This window comes from Beta vulgaris, chromosome 3 (assembly GCF_026745355.1).
Source record: "Beta vulgaris subsp. vulgaris cultivar EL10 chromosome 3, EL10.2, whole genome shotgun sequence".
Taxonomy (NCBI): Eukaryota; Viridiplantae; Streptophyta; class Magnoliopsida; order Caryophyllales; family Amaranthaceae; genus Beta; species Beta vulgaris.
This window is the reverse complement of record NC_079204.1, coordinates 6,594,507-6,610,127: the sequence shown is the minus strand read 5'-3', so window position 1 is coordinate 6,610,127 and position 15,621 is coordinate 6,594,507. Positions and strand designations below refer to the sequence as shown.

At 36.1% G+C, this 15,621-nt stretch overlaps 1 protein-coding gene across 1 annotated transcript; it reads left to right on the top strand.

Moving 5' to 3' along the window:
• The first annotated feature begins 6,101 nt into the window (after positions 1 to 6,101).
• On the top strand, positions 6,102 to 15,302 carry LOC104888407 (dihydrolipoyl dehydrogenase 1, chloroplastic). The gene is made up of 15 exons (XM_010673370.4): positions 6,102 to 6,605; positions 8,263 to 8,409; positions 9,558 to 9,692; positions 10,235 to 10,340; positions 10,883 to 11,007; positions 11,293 to 11,418; positions 11,492 to 11,572; positions 11,827 to 11,889; positions 11,972 to 12,046; positions 12,127 to 12,205; positions 12,600 to 12,700; positions 13,233 to 13,346; positions 14,400 to 14,513; positions 14,642 to 14,713; positions 14,979 to 15,302. Exons 1-15 carry the CDS (start codon positions 6,294 to 6,296, stop codon positions 15,024 to 15,026), a joined length of 1,698 nt encoding a protein of 565 aa, XP_010671672.1. The 5' UTR covers positions 6,102 to 6,293; the 3' UTR covers positions 15,027 to 15,302.
• The last annotated feature ends 319 nt before the right edge of the window (positions 15,303 to 15,621 follow it).

The following is a 15,621-nucleotide window of genomic DNA, read 5'->3' as shown; positions in this document are numbered from 1 at the left end:
AAATCTTGTATATGAGTCATAATGAATAACAATTGAGAATATAATGCTAAGAACTATAAATTATCTCAAGTGATTTTTCTATTTAATAAAATGGATGAATAGTCATTTAGTGGCTAAGCTATAACACAATTAGACGTGACAGAATAAATAATTAAAAATATTTTCATCTATTTTATATTAATAATATATCATGTGTGATAAATTTAATCATGATAAACGATTATGAATATGTTCCCACTTAATTTGGCTTCCTTTTAAATTCATAAAAATCATTATATCTGTTAAAAGTCACAATCACTTGATTAACCTAAGAGCATGTACAGTGGGGTTCTCGAGAGAACTCTCCAAGAAGATGGAAAATGATCGAAAAACTACTTCTTACCCAACAACGGGCTATTAGGTGTCTTGAATGTACCTTCATAGAGCCATTTTAAAATGTATCTCTTGGAGGATATACCATTTGAGGTAGATGGCAAATGACTATCCATTACCCAAACCAATCATATGGCGACATATGACATAAATAAGTGAGTTTGATTAATTGACATGCATGGTGAAATATGAACGATAGTTTTTAAAGAGTTTTAGATATAGTTTTTAAAAGTAGTTTAAAGAAAAAGAATAATGAAAAGTTAATTGGAGAACCATTACCATTATACATGATAATTTATTGATATACATATATATTTGTTGGTATTCAAAAATACATAATGAGAAACAGATAATCAAACAAAATAATAGACACTCATTAATAAGTCAAAACATAGAGATAACCCTTACTTCCCGGAGATTTTTGTTGTTAAAAGCTAAATTACTCATGTCCCTCCCACCATTTGCTCCCCTTTCTATCCTTGTTTTATTTTTCTATTGTTGTATTTTACTTAAACCAATGCAATCACCTACATTTTTGTTTGTCCCCCTTCTCAAACTCATGTGGCCATGTCTTACTTAAGGATCTAATTTCATTACCCTCACGAGCGGATCTAGAGAGTTAGATCCGCTTAGTATGAGGAGTTTGATTAATTTATTTCCTTCCCATCATTTATCATCTCAAAGATAAGGAACACTATAAACCAAGAGTAGGGATAAACAAAAATATACACATTTTTGTTTAAGAGGATACAATAATATTAGCAAAGGGAGAAAACAATGGAAAATAAAGCCAATATGATTGAGCCAGTGGTATATAAAAGACATATTTTATTGAGACCAACATCCTCAATGGGATCACCAACTTCTACGAGGTTGGCAGAGGTAGCTGGTGGAGTAACAGCAGATTGTGCAACCGTATGGTGTTGTTTCCCTTACACAGCTGCTAACCTTTTAACTCTTGTCATTTATAAGGTTCCGACTAGGATTTGTCGAAAGGCATTAAAACGACATAAAAAGAGAGAAATGATGAAGAAAGGGTTATTACCCCTTAATTCAGGTATCACGTTATCTTGTTTAATTGTATCTTGTTTTTCTTTAATATCTATTATAGATGTCGTTTGACTTTCAATTAATGAAATTTCTCTTTTAAAAAAAAGGTATCACATTATCTACTACCGTACGACACCAGAATAATGTCGAGGGGGATATACCGGAGTTTCAAAGAGCCATTAAGGTTGTTCATGAGGGTGCAGAAGTAACATTTGTGATTGGTGGAAGTAAAATGGATGAAGAACTAATGGAGCTAGATAAGGAGATGATCAGAAAGTTTACTGGCTTTTGGAGAAGTTATTCAGAAAGAGAACATGATTAGCTATTATCTTATTCCTTATATTGATTGTTAGTGTAAAATAAACATGGCACTATGTTTTGTAATTAGTTCTTCAAATTCGTTGTTAATAACCACATGTTGGGCTCTTTTTTCTTAAAACTATTTTGCTAAATCAACTAAATTTTCAATTATTTTGTAATAGGGCATATATATCAATGGTGTCGCAAGATTGTAAATTGAAGAAGTTTATTCTCATTAGCATTCTTAAAGTAAAAATCTGATTTTGTACTTAGTGCACTTCTATTCTCAATAAATAAATAGTTTTGCCGTAAACATTTCCTGCGTATGATAGAGCGAGATTTCATAATGCACATGAGATATATAAATTATGAATATTAAAACTTTAAATAAATTTAACTGGATACCATAAACAAATACATAACAAATTTTTTTTGGGAAAAATGGAAACTAATAATCCCACCTTTGGCACTTCTTCTAAAAACAATCCCACTTATTAGAAATCTTGAAACAATCTCACTCTCTCCACCTTACATCCTTCTTCCATGGCTCATCATCATCCATAAACCGACCACCACCACCTCTCACCTGACTACCGCCACCCCATCTCACCTAGAGTTGGGCATGGGCCGGGCCGGCACGAGGGTCGGCACGACACGACACGATTTGAGCCCGACCCATCACGAGCTCGCTATGAGCACGGCACGGCACACCGACACGAGTGGTGGGCCGTGGGCCATGCATGAACAACATTATAAAAGTTTGGCACGAACCCGGTACGAGCACGACGGGCCGGCACACAAGTTGGCAAAATTTCATAATATTTAAAATTTGTATAAGGCACGACAAGTGGACCAGGTCGTGCATGGGCCTTAGATTTTACAACTTGGCACGAGCCCGACACGACTCTAAATTCTCACCCGACCATCGCTGAAGAGGAAACCCACCCACCACCACTAACCAGAATCCCGACCAACCCTATCCCTAAACACCGCCTAAACTGAACCCCCCACCCATAGCCACCACTTGAAATGAACCCGGAATCTCACCCCAACTTCATTGCGACCCTCTTCCACCTGACCTTCATCCCCACAAGACCAAAACCCCACCTCACACCCCGACACCTACCACCCCGAACCGAAACCCACACCACCAGTCAGGGAAAGGGGAGGCTGTTGGGATGGGGGCTCCAAGGAAGAGGCAAGAGGATGGGGGCTCCGACAGGGGAGGGAAGAGGCAAGGGTATAAATTCCTTTATTTTTTAAAAAACCAATCAGAAGGGAAAACGTGGCAAGTCACCTTCTAAAATAAGTTAACAATTTCACAAACCGGTAAAAGGCTCATTTTGAGAAGATGGGGGGATAAAGGTGGGATTGTTTTCAAATTTCGAAAAGATGGGATTGTTATCAGAAGAAGTATCAAAGATGAAATTATTAGTTTTCATTTTTCTTTTTTTTGTGGATATTACTATATTAAGGGACAAATGTTGCTAAAATAAGCAAATTCACATTAGGTCAAATCCACACAAACAATTTTATTTTTGCTAATGAAGGGAAACTATTAATACATACAAATCTCATATTTACCTATTTTGCTAATTAAGTGTCATTTTCATAAAAAAGTACTATTAATATATAGTTGTAAAGGTCATAAATCTCATTCCAATTTTTTTCAAGAATTTAAATTACGAGCGAATATTTGAATCAAACTTTTAGTGACATCATATTTACGAAAATATAAATCAATTCACAAAAAAAGTTCTTGATTTTCGTGATGTTTAGTACAACTGATAAATGCATTAATCCTCACTGGCTCACTATAAGGAACAAATAATGTTCCTTTCATGAAAATTTTGTAAATAAATGATGGCATTTTTTGTTATTTTTTTTTGTTTTTAAGAAATAGTAATGTTATATAATAAATGTAAAATGTTGTGTATTAATATTGCATAACAAATGATAAATATTATATGAAAAATGTTAAATTTCCGCATAATATAAACAATTTTGTAAGTAAATAATAACATTTCTTGTTAAGATAAATTTTTCTGTTGTTTTGCGTAAATAATAGTGTTATATATTCCCACCGTTTTCTTTTGTTGTTCATATTTGAAATCTTTTTGTGAGAGAAAATTGATCATAGGAAGAACTTTCGAAAATGCAGGGAGTAACAAATATAAAATGTTGTATATAAAACAATAAATCTTGCATAACAACTGTTAAATATAGTATAAAAAGTGGTTAATATTTAGGAAGCGTTCGATATAATCAATCAATGTAAATGAAAAAGAAAAGATTTGGATAAGGAGGGGGAATGAAAATAATGATTGTTATCTTTTAATAGTTGTTTGGTATCCTAGTGGAATGAAAACAATTGAGATGTTTATGATTGAGGAAGGAAACATAATTTGTTTCTACTAGTTTAATAAGGGTAACAAGTGAGGGGTATGTTTCTGTCCGAAACGGTTACTTAACACTCATACTAAACAATTAAAAATGGAAACACTTATTTGAATCTGTTTCCTATATGAAATTTTCTCATACGAAACAACCTCCTAGTCATAATGAGATTGAATTTCATCATAATAAACTAATGTGAGAAAGAGTGACTATATTGAAAAAAACAGTCACTAGGGTAGATATTAACTACTCCATCCGTTTCATTTTAATTTACACACTTACACTTTTCACGCATGTCAATGTAAAACTTCGAGGACATATGTCTTTATTTTTGTATTTGTAAAAATTATAAAAAGTACATATTAATAAAATACATGTTATGATTAGAGCTGATCATTTTGACCTGGCCCGGCGGGCTCGACTCGTTTTTGGACAGAATTTTTTGGCCCGTGGCCAGGTCTAGCTCAATTTTTTTGGCCCGGGTCGTTTTTCCCCAAAAAGCCCGCTAATTTTGGCCAAAATTAGCGGGCTTTGGGCGAAAAATTCATCCCGAACTAAGGCCCGACTCGTTTAATGGGCATTTTTGGCCCTGGCCCAGTCAGAACCCAGCCCGCCCCATGATCACCTCTAGTTATGATGAATCTAACAAGATCCCACATGACTATATTTTCATTCGCGTATAAATGACAAATGATGGTCAAAGTGAAATTTGTGAATAGTGTAAAATATCAAAGTGTAACAATTAAAATGAAACAGAGGGAGTATATGGTATCAATGCGTAGATGGTGCACCAAGGTGTAGAATGAGCATCCTGCACCTTGTCCAAAACGCAAGGCAAGAAGAATAAAACGCACACTTCAACATGCAAAAAGTAATTGATTTGACAGCCAATGTACATTCCACTTACATCCAATGTACAAAATCGAAAATTCAAAAAGTAAATGATTTGACATTTACTGTTCACCATTTAATAACTGATTTGATGTCCCCCATATACTGTTCACCACTTCTCTCTTTTCCACACTCAACCTCCTTGTACATTCTTGGCTTCGTGGTTGTTCATTAACAAAATCAAAATGTACAATGACAACCCCCAGCTGAAAGTAACCCAATTCCTGAAGCTGATGTCAAGTGATTAATTTGCAATCTTTGTACACTAGGTGTGTTGATGTTTGTTCACTAATGAAATTCAATATGTACAATTACAGTCTCATACCGAAATTCACCACTTCTCTCTTTTCCACACTCAACCTCCTTGTACATCCTTGGCTTCATGGTTGTTCATTAATAAAATCAAAATGTACAATGACAATCCCCCAGCTGAAAGTAACCCAATTCATGAAGTTGATGTCAAGTGAGTAATTTGCAATCTTTGTACACTGGGTGTGTTGATGTTTGTTCAGTAATGAAATTCAATATGTACAATTACAGTCCCATACCGAAATATGTCAAGTGAGTAATTTCCATTCTTTGTACACTGGTGTGTTTGATGTTTGTTCACTAATGAAATTCAATATGTACAATTACATTCTCATACCGAAATTCAATAAAATCACAATGTACATTGATGGTCATTGCTTTGATCACTGAAAATCCCTAAATGTACACTCGTAGATTATTGTACACCAAACCATATGCATTTGTACATTAAAAAAATTGTTTCACGTGATGAGAGAGAAAGAGCTGGCCCACTTTCAAAAATATTGCCAAAAGTCAGCCACATGGGCAAGGTGTAGGATGCTCATCCTACACCTCGGTGCAGGATCTAATTTGCGATATGGTATAACTTAAAATTTTCAAAAGTTATTATATTAAGAAAAAGTCACTATATTAAATAAGTAGTTTTGATCTATAATAATATTATTGAGGTCCACGCAAAAGTAACTCTTATGTCAATATCAATAGACTATGTGAGTATCTGGCTATCACCGGTTGGCTGTTGCCCTTGCCCCCAAAGCGGAATTGCGCAAAGGCGCAATGCTCTAAACAACCTCATGTCAAATGACAAATATTGACAGAAATGCGGGTAGTTTATCTACCGCTCTTTGATATCTCCGCCCTCCAAAAACCTTAAAATTTAACAGACTTCTCTAAAACCTCTACTACTCCTCCAATTCCCAAACACCTCTCTCTCTATTTCACGCAATTCTTTTTCTCTCTCTTCAATTGTAACAATGCAGTCCTCACTTTCTCTCTCTTTCTCATCATCTTCTTCAATTTCCCCCAAATCAAATCACACTCTCGATTTCTCCGCATTCGTAGCTAAACCTCTCAATCTCAATCTCCGCTTTTGTGGACTTCGAAGAGAAGCACTGAGTTTCTCAGTGAGTTCTCGCCGAGTTCAGCTCCCGAGTCGCCGAGTTCCGAGTTTTATCTCTGCTGCTTTATCCACCAATGGTAGCTCTCCTAAGACCTTCGATTATGATCTCGTCATCATTGGAGCTGGCGTTGGCGGTCATGGCGCTGCTCTTCATGCTGTCGAGAAGGTTCTTTCTCTACCCTCTTTTTGTCCTTGTTAGATCATCAAATTGCAGTTCTTGTAAATCGTTTATTTGTTTTTTTGTATAATTGATTGTGACATTTTTGTTTTTGCATTATGATGCCATATTTGTATGTTGACAAACGTGTAATTAGGATTAGTTTAGCTGTGATTTGCGTGAGGAATTCGTACTGAGTAACGCGGTGTCATTTGATGAGTTTTTATTGCATAATGCAGGATTTTGAGTTAGTAGATCATGAAATTAGAGTTGAGCTTTGGCTGAACAGATAATGGCCAAGTTTCTTAAACTTATATAGGCATTTATAAGAATAATAATGCATTTGAGTTGAGGAATTTGGTGCTAAGTAAAGCGGTGTCATTTGATGAGTTTTTTTTGCATAATGCAGGATTGTGAGTAGGTAGATCATGAAATTGGAGTTGAGCTTTGGCTGAACAGAATTGACTAGTAGTCGAGTTTCTTAGAATTTTTGAGGCTTTTGTAAGAAAAATAATGCATTTGAGTCGAAGAATTCGGTACTGAATGACGTGGTGTTGTTTGACGAGTTTTTTTGCATAATGCAGGATTTTGAGTTAGTAGATCCTGTAATTAGAGTAGAGCTTTGGATGAACAGAATTTACAAATAGTCAAGTCTCAAGTTTCTTAAACTTATTTAGGCATTTATAAGAATAATAATGCATTATAGGAAATATAATAGTTCTGATTCAAAATATAAGTTGCATTAGAGATTTTATCCATAGGATTTAGCTGGTTGCTTGTCTGAGACAAGCATTTGATCAAACAGGTATTAGTTACACAAATAACACAGATAATTGAGGTAATAAAGTAAGAAGTTACCTCTATGATAATACCTAATAAAAAGAAGATTTACGTGTTGTACTAACTTTAATGTTTCCTGAATAACTAATAAGTGGTCTGACCAGATACTTCTTCATCAAAGCAATTGTATGTCATTTCAATCACAAGTAATGTGACTTTGTATTAGTGCCGGAAACTATTCCAAACCTTCATAGGCAGGAATAATTCTAGTTTTTACTTTCCAAGCTTATATCCTAATTATTGGTTTTGATTTATGCATGAAGAAAAGGAGCATTGACATGTTCTTAGTCCATGTATATTCCAACTACAACAAGATTAATATTAATTAGAATGGGACTTCTATTTTCCTTTCCAACTTGATGAGCCATGTATTTTAGCTTGATAATGCGGAACTTCTTTATGATAATTCTACCAAAATATTGGAAATGAAGTCTCTGGGTATCTGCTAGTGTAAATGATACAAGATGATGATATTGATGAATATCTGAAGTTCATATAATTCTTGATGTCGATGAAATTTCAGATTTTCACGTTGAGTAATGTTTTTATTATGTTCATTGTCTGTTCTAGGAAAATACTGACCTAATTGAAATATTGAATTTTTCTTATTTTGTCAATACACAGAAATACTGTTGTTCCTAGTTCCTACTTGTATGTGGTTCACTGATTGTAGATATTTAAAACTTCCCAAGAAGAGAGATATGGTTTATGTTGCTGTTTGTAACGCAAACTAGTGTTTGGCCCTTTTTTTTTCTGTGGCTAAAAGCTTGTTTACTTTGCAACATCGGAAAAGATTGTAGGAAATAACAGAAGTATTAATTTGCAGGGTCTTAAAACTGCGATTATTGAAGGAGATGTGATGGGAGGAACTTGTGTGAACAGAGGTTGTGTCCCTTCTAAAGCATTGCTGGCTGTGAGTGGGAGAATGCGCGAGCTTCAAAATGAACAACACTTAAAGTCCTTCGGAATACAGGTATTATGAGGCTATTGTTCTTTTCAGTTTGGTGGATTCAGGCATTATGTTGATCAAGCTATATGCCCCATCCCCCCAAACACACACTTGATGATTTATATTTGTTTTTCAAGACAATCCAATTTCTGGATGGTATATGGGATAGTGGCGACTGCAGGGCGCATGTAGTCCCAAAGGTTCACACTTCCATAACTCTTACCGCCATAGGGTTGGGATACACGGGATTGTGTGGAAGTTGTATGCTTGAGCCCTTAATTTATTGTGGACTTGTTGCTTGATCAACATTTTTCTTATATACGAGGATTTTCGACCGTCAATTATCTATTAAAATCCCTGCCTATCCAATAATCATGTCTTTCTTCTTTTTCATCATAAGGGGGTGGGACCGGGGAGGGGATCTGTGGCAACACGCTTTCTTTATGATCTGTAAGTAGGTTCCTACTAGTATAATCTGTTGAGTTCTTTCTATCTTAGATTGGTGATGCAACCTGACGTAATATTTCACTCTCACTGTTGTTTTCGTATGCTGTTATTTTACATTATATACGGAAAGAATGTTAGAATCTATCCTAGTAAGTTATATACTTTATCTAATATGAACAGTAAGTGTCGTTTCTTGAATTTATTTGGTGTCTACTAGCTGTTAGCTTAAGTACTGCTGTTGCCTGTTTGTAACATGATGTACTCATGCTAGAATCCTTTTCTTTGGTCATGCCGTGCAAAAATTTTTGGTAAAAAAATGATTATGGTATCTTGGCCTACCATGCTTTTTTGGAGGACAAATTCCCTAATGTAAGTGATGCCTTTTGGGTTTTCCTTACAACTGAAAAGAAAATGGAAATCCTTGATATAAATCTTCTTGCTTGTCTAGTTATAGATTCTGCTGGAAGATAATTGTGTCTTTCTTTACCTGTTGATTGTTGTCTATGAGTCCTTGAAATTAGGTATTCCATGATTTTTATACAAAGAACAGTAGTTTACCTGTTTATGTGAAATCAAAGGGTCATAAATTTGCAAGTATTTATCCTGAGTACAGTAGGACATTCATTCTGCTAATAAAATATTAATGATACAAGGGATAACAAAAGCTTGACTAGGTGCTTTACTAGAGCCGTCTGATTTACTTCTGTCATTGGGATCTGTAACAGGTTGGAGCTGCTAATTATGATAGACAGGGAGTGGCTGACCATGCAAGCAACCTTGCTTCCAAAATCCGTGGTAATCTGACTAACTCACTTAAGGCACTTGGTGTGGACATATTGACAGGCTTCGGTACAATCCTGGTAAGTAATGACCCTGCCATATCGTGTTGTTTCAGTATTTTTTTGGTCTTTGCATGTTATTATAAGGGCATACCCGGAGTGGGGAGGTGGGTAATGTATTAGGGGGATAATAGAAAATAGAAGAAGAGGATGTAGGTTGATGGAGGTGGTGGTAGATGGGACGAAGTATTAATTTTGTAATGAGGGGTCATTATTACCCTCATTTTGGGGTACTCCGTACTAGTTACCCAACATTCCCCTAGGGTAATGTAACCTCGAAATGTAATTTCCTATCTCATCTCTCCTTGTTTGCAGTATCAGTATCATCTATTGTAGTGCCACCTAAATTCTTCTTCATTTTCTTCATCTGACTCCATTTGCCCCTTATTGCATGACCCACAATCCAAACTTGCCCTAAGAATTAATATTTCAGAAGTGCAATTGCAAACCAGAGAAGAAACTTGGTGTTAGAAAATTGAGCGTGCCTTGTTTACTTGCAACTATTTGCTACTCTTGTTTTAGATATCATATGGGTGCTAATATACTGTATTGGGTTTGTTCAGGGTCCGCATAAGGTGAAATATGGAAAAGATAACATTGTAACTGCAAAGGATATAATTATTGCAACTGGTTCAGTTCCTTTTGTTCCTAAAGGCATTGAAATTGATGGTAATTGCTCTTAAACTACATTTCTATAGTATGTTACTGGCAGCTCTTTCTGCCCCTTTTCTACTATTATTCCCTAGTAATTCGACATCTGTTTTAATCTGATATGTCCGTCATTATTGTACAATTATTCCACATTAGATAACGATGAACTGAATTGAATATATAGCAGAATTTTTTATCTGCTTATTTATTGCGAAGTTGTTGGCTCAATCAATACCGCACTGGATGAAGGATCTGACTGAAAGATCTTTTGTGCAATTTTCAAGGATAAGGTTATGCCTATGTCATACATACTGACACACATATGAGTTCTTACCTCAACCCAGGCAAGAGCCTTTTTAGGCTCAGTAATGCTGCGGTTTTTCTAATAGTATTTAAGTGGTTATGATAGTGATGTGCTTATGTCTAAAAATGTGATGAATGGATAATATCATGTACTTGTTTGTAAACAGTACTTGAACAGTTTCAAGGTGCTTTATCCTTTTTATTTGGAACACTAATCCTTCACTTTCAGATTCTAATGAGTATATATCGGCATGCAGGAAAGACTGTTATCACCAGTGATCATGCACTAAAATTGGAGTCTGTGCCTGACTGGATAGCAATTGTGGGGAGTGGCTACATTGGTCTCGAGTTCAGTGATGTCTATACAGCCCTTGGTAGTGAGGTAGACATTTACTGTAATTTTTTTTTTTCAGCTATTCTATTTCTTATGAGCTTCAGCTATCTCATCTTCTTGAAACGAAGATTGAGACGTCCACCATTTTCTTCTTTTTTTTCTTCCAGTTCTTTAAGCTTACTAACATCTCTTATCCCAACCTTCCCACATGGTCTTTTTTTTTTTTTTTTGCCTTCAGGAGTCTCTTCTGCTAAGCATGAAGTCTTTTTAATTCCCCTGGTTTTGTATATGTTCATCTTGGTATTTAATAATCTGATCTTATGTGTTGCACAGGTTACCTTCATAGAAGCTCTGGATCAAATTATGCCTGGGTTTGACCCAGAGATTTCAAAATTGGCCCAACGAGTATTAATTAATCCCAGAAAAATTGATTACCACACTGGAGTTTTTGCGACAAAGGTACTTACTATTTTAGTGCTGCTCGCATTTGAGTTTAGTCAGAAACTAACCTCTGCTTTCTGGTCCTGCACAGATCACACCAGCAAGGGATGGCAAACCAGTCACCATAGAGCTTACTGATGCCAAGACCAAGGAACACAAGGATACTTTGGAGGTATTGCTTGTTAAGGTTGAATAAAGAGGGGGGAGGGCAATAAGAGGTTAATATGAGTGACTGACTCACTAACATTTTCCTTTAGTCTTTTTAAGGATGAATTGGATAGAACCTCGATCTTCAAGTCATTAAATAATTTAGTGTATTCTAATTTACTGCCGGAATGGGGCTAGTATAAAAGTAGCATCATTGCAACAACTAGTATTTACTTGCTTCACCCCTCATAGCTGAGGTTTGATAATTTTATTTTACAGGTTGATGCGGCACTGATTGCAACTGGAAGAGCACCATACACCCAGGGTCTTGGTTTAGAAAATGTATGTCATCTGAGCTATTTAAACTCTGAGACTGACAAAATTTTCTCTGCATCATGGGCACTGAATTTGAATCTCTGTGCAGATCAATGTTGTTACTCAACGAGGCTTCATTTCTGTTGATGAACGCATGCGAGTTATAGATGCAAATGGCAAGCTAGTATGTCTTCGATAGTGCTTTGCCTGTGATCCTCCTCTAGTTGCAAGGTCTAGATCTTTACATTTTTGTTTTGATATCAGGTGCCTAACTTGTATTGCATTGGTGATGCAAATGGTAAAATGATGTTGGCTCATGCAGCTAGTGCTCAAGGAATCTCAGGTACTTAAGCGTACATTGATATTGCATCCTATATATATATATATCTAAAACCCGAGACAAACAAATCCATGCTGTCACATGTACTCTTCGCTCCACACAATCAAATGAGACATCATCCAATAAAAATGTGTGTTTCAAGACTCGAACCCATAACCTCTCTTTTGATATGCTAATGCACTAACCAACTACACTACAATGCTCATGTTGGTCTTTGTGGGGGAAAAAATCATTTGACATATAGTTCTATATCTGAAGACTTCAAATGCACGTCGATAAATAATCCGGGACGTATGTCCCGGGACAAGAAGTAGTTGTCTATTCTATAATGCAAAAATTCCTCCTGCTGCTGTGCCACGCTGGTATTGACTATTGAGTCTATGCTTACCTATTTCAGTTGTTGAACAAGTCACTGGAACTGATCACGTTCTCAATCACTTAAGTATTCCGGCTGCATGTTTCACTCATCCGGAGATTAGCATGGTTGGATTAACGGAGGTGAGATTTTGATGTTCTTAATGCTCTCCTACTTGAAATTTTCAAAGAGTACGCCAGGAATTTGTGAAATATGCTCCTGCTTCAAATATATGGTTGCTTTTGTAGTGACATATAAACTCAAAAGAATTTATGGAAAATGAAAAGTTTGATTGTAAATTGTATCATAGTTAGTCTCTTTTCTGTCAGAGATGATAGTGCAACACCTTAAATTTCAAACTTAGCTTGTGATAGAATGATAGAGTTTTTACAAGCTGTCAATTGCCGTAAACATAAAATCTCCAAGCTTGTAAGGGCTTCATCAATCAGCGACCTGCCATTTTTGTTAGTACCTTGCATGTCATCAATGTTAAAGCTTCATTTGGTCTTCTTTATCAATGTCCAAATATTGTGTTCTCAACTGGACTCTCTCTGCTTTCTAGTGGCAGCATGGAACTTTAATGTACTATAGAAATGCCTCTTAATGGAGATTTTAATTTTACATAAGAATATTATTTTTCCTGTCTCCTGTCAATATTTATTTAAAATCTTGCAGCCTCAAGCCAGGGAGAAAGCTGAAAAAGAGGGATATAAAATAAGCGTAGCTAAGACAAGTTTCAAGGCCAACTCAAAGGCACTGGCAGAAAATGAAGGAGAGGGACTTGCTAAGGTTGCATTCCTTAATCTTTATGTTTCTGGAAATCCTTTTGTAGATATATATTGTCAAACGTAAATTGTTGAACATGTCCTGCATGCAATTTGATAGTCTTGGCCACCTCAAAAAAAGAAATTATTTTGGTCAACCTTCCTTAAATCCCACGTCCCTTGTCCACTTTGCTATGAAACTAGTTGTTGACCCTTGTTATATGACCTTCAAACTTTTCAAAGGAACTACAAAATTGGATAACTTGCACATATAAAAGTGCATTGTGAGTTGGATTTTACCCCATATTGTTTTTACTATAATTGCTTGCTAGGATATTGTTATACGTTGAGTTGTTTAAGGAAGATGAATATTAGAAAAGCTTGGCTCTTACTGGTTTTGGTTCTTCTGGTTTTTCACTCTTTTACTGCATTGTTGCATGTGGTTGTTACTTGTATGAATGTATACTGTGTGGAAACCACAGATATGGGAAGAGCATGAAACCATGAACACTGACCATTTCAGTTTGAGAGGCCATTAAATGTAACTCTCGGAAGTTTTCTGCACTGAGTTTTCTTTTAGAAGGCAAAGTTTTTAAGTGGTAAAATGCCAAAATGTGACAAATGCAAAGTCTTATACTGATAATGAAGTGGCTAGCTGAGGTGGGACCTTTGGGTAAAGTGATGTTTCCCCGGAGAACTGAAAATTGTGATTTTAGCTTGCCAGTGAGCAGCAGAAAACTTTTGATTATGCATGATAGTCATATGAACTGCCAAGTGTCAACTACATTTGGTCGAATTTTTTCCTGGACTAGTAATACTGGAATAGGATTTATAGATAGATGCTATCAGAGATGTTTGGTTCGATTATATTGGAAAAATTTAGCAGTGAATGGTTGCCCCATAGTTCTGCGTAATTTTGTTCACAGGGTCAGCAACTAAGGAACCTGGGAAAAAGACAAGCTAAGTAGAACAAAATGTTTTAAATGTTGGTTTGCCATAGTATATGCCAATGAACCTTACAGTGTATCTTTCTTCCTTTAAGATTTTCTGATCTCCTCTACTTTTGTGACATTTGCAGTTGATATACAGACCTGATAACGGGGAAATCCTTGGAGTTCATATATTTGGTTTGCATGCAGCAGATCTCATTCATGAAGCATCCAATGCAATCGCATTGGGCACCCGTATACAAGTACCTTTCTTTCTGGAAAAATTTGGCTATGCGTATACAGTTTGGATTAGTGATTTGTTTGGTTAAGTAATCTTGTGCTTTCCAGCTGTTGAATGTCACGATTCTTGACTCCATTTTAACTTCTGCAGGACTTGAAGCTTACAGTTCATGCACACCCAACATTGTCTGAAGTAATAGATGAGCTATATAAATCAGCTAAGGTAAGTTATGGTATCTGTAATGAACACTTATCAACGCATTCTCCTTGAGACATTTTCAGAAATCATAAGCATGAGTCCTGCATTTATTATGGTTACCCTGCAAACTTCAATCAGTCGTAGCTAAAAATTGGAGACAAATGTTAGGTTGCTGCACATACTTTGTAATGTGATGGTAGTTCTGGCAGACTTGGTGCAACTCGCAAATTTTCTTATTCAGAAAAAGTATCTATGTTTGAGTATTTCGTATTCATCCTTTCTGGTGCAGGTTAATGCTCATGTTTCTAGTCCAGTTAAAGAGCCTGTTGCAGTCTAAGCTGGCAGAGTACCCGCAGCAATATGGCAGTGGAAACCCCCCGCGACTACATCTCCTATGAATGCCAGTTTCTCTGTCTGGTTGTATTGGGTTTTCCAGTTAGCTCAATCTCTTACCAGATATCTTGCACTCAATCTTACTGTTTTGAGCTCCTTAGGATATTTCTTAGATACTCATACTTCAGGATCTAGATTTTTGTGTTGTAAGTGTTCATCGGAAGCATGGAAAATTGATCCGTCACTAATTTATGAAGTATTGACAAAAGTCACAATAGAAGCTTTCAAAGTTCAACTGTATTTAAGCGGAGATTATGTGCTGGATGATCAGTGAAAAGCTTTTATAATATCAACCACTTCAACCACAACGCAATATGACAACATAGAATAACTTGTTTGTTTTCTCCCTTAATACCTCTACTTTCACCCGTCGAAAATAAAGAATACATATCCTCTCTTCCGTCAAAAAAAAGGATATATCTTCCCTCCGTCCATTAACCTTCTCATCACCCATCTACCCTCCTGTATCCGGTAGGTGTCAGTGGAACATCACAGGGCGATATGCCCCTTGCACTGGTCGCTGTTGAAACATACTTCTT

What these genes read in the sequence shown, in the direction of transcription:
- LOC104888407 (XM_010673370.4), top strand. Translation starts at nt 6,294, where the DNA reads ATGCAGTCCTCACTTTCTCTCTCTTTCTCATCATCTTCTTCAATTTCC. An exon ending in AGGGTCTTGGTTTAGAAAAT is followed by an intron (nt 11,890 to 11,971) that starts GTATGTCATCTG and finishes ATCTCTGTGCAG; the next exon opens with ATCAATGTTGTTACTCAACG. An exon ending in TAGTGCTCAAGGAATCTCAG is followed by an intron (nt 12,206 to 12,599) that starts GTACTTAAGCGT and finishes TACCTATTTCAG; the next exon opens with TTGTTGAACAAGTCACTGGA.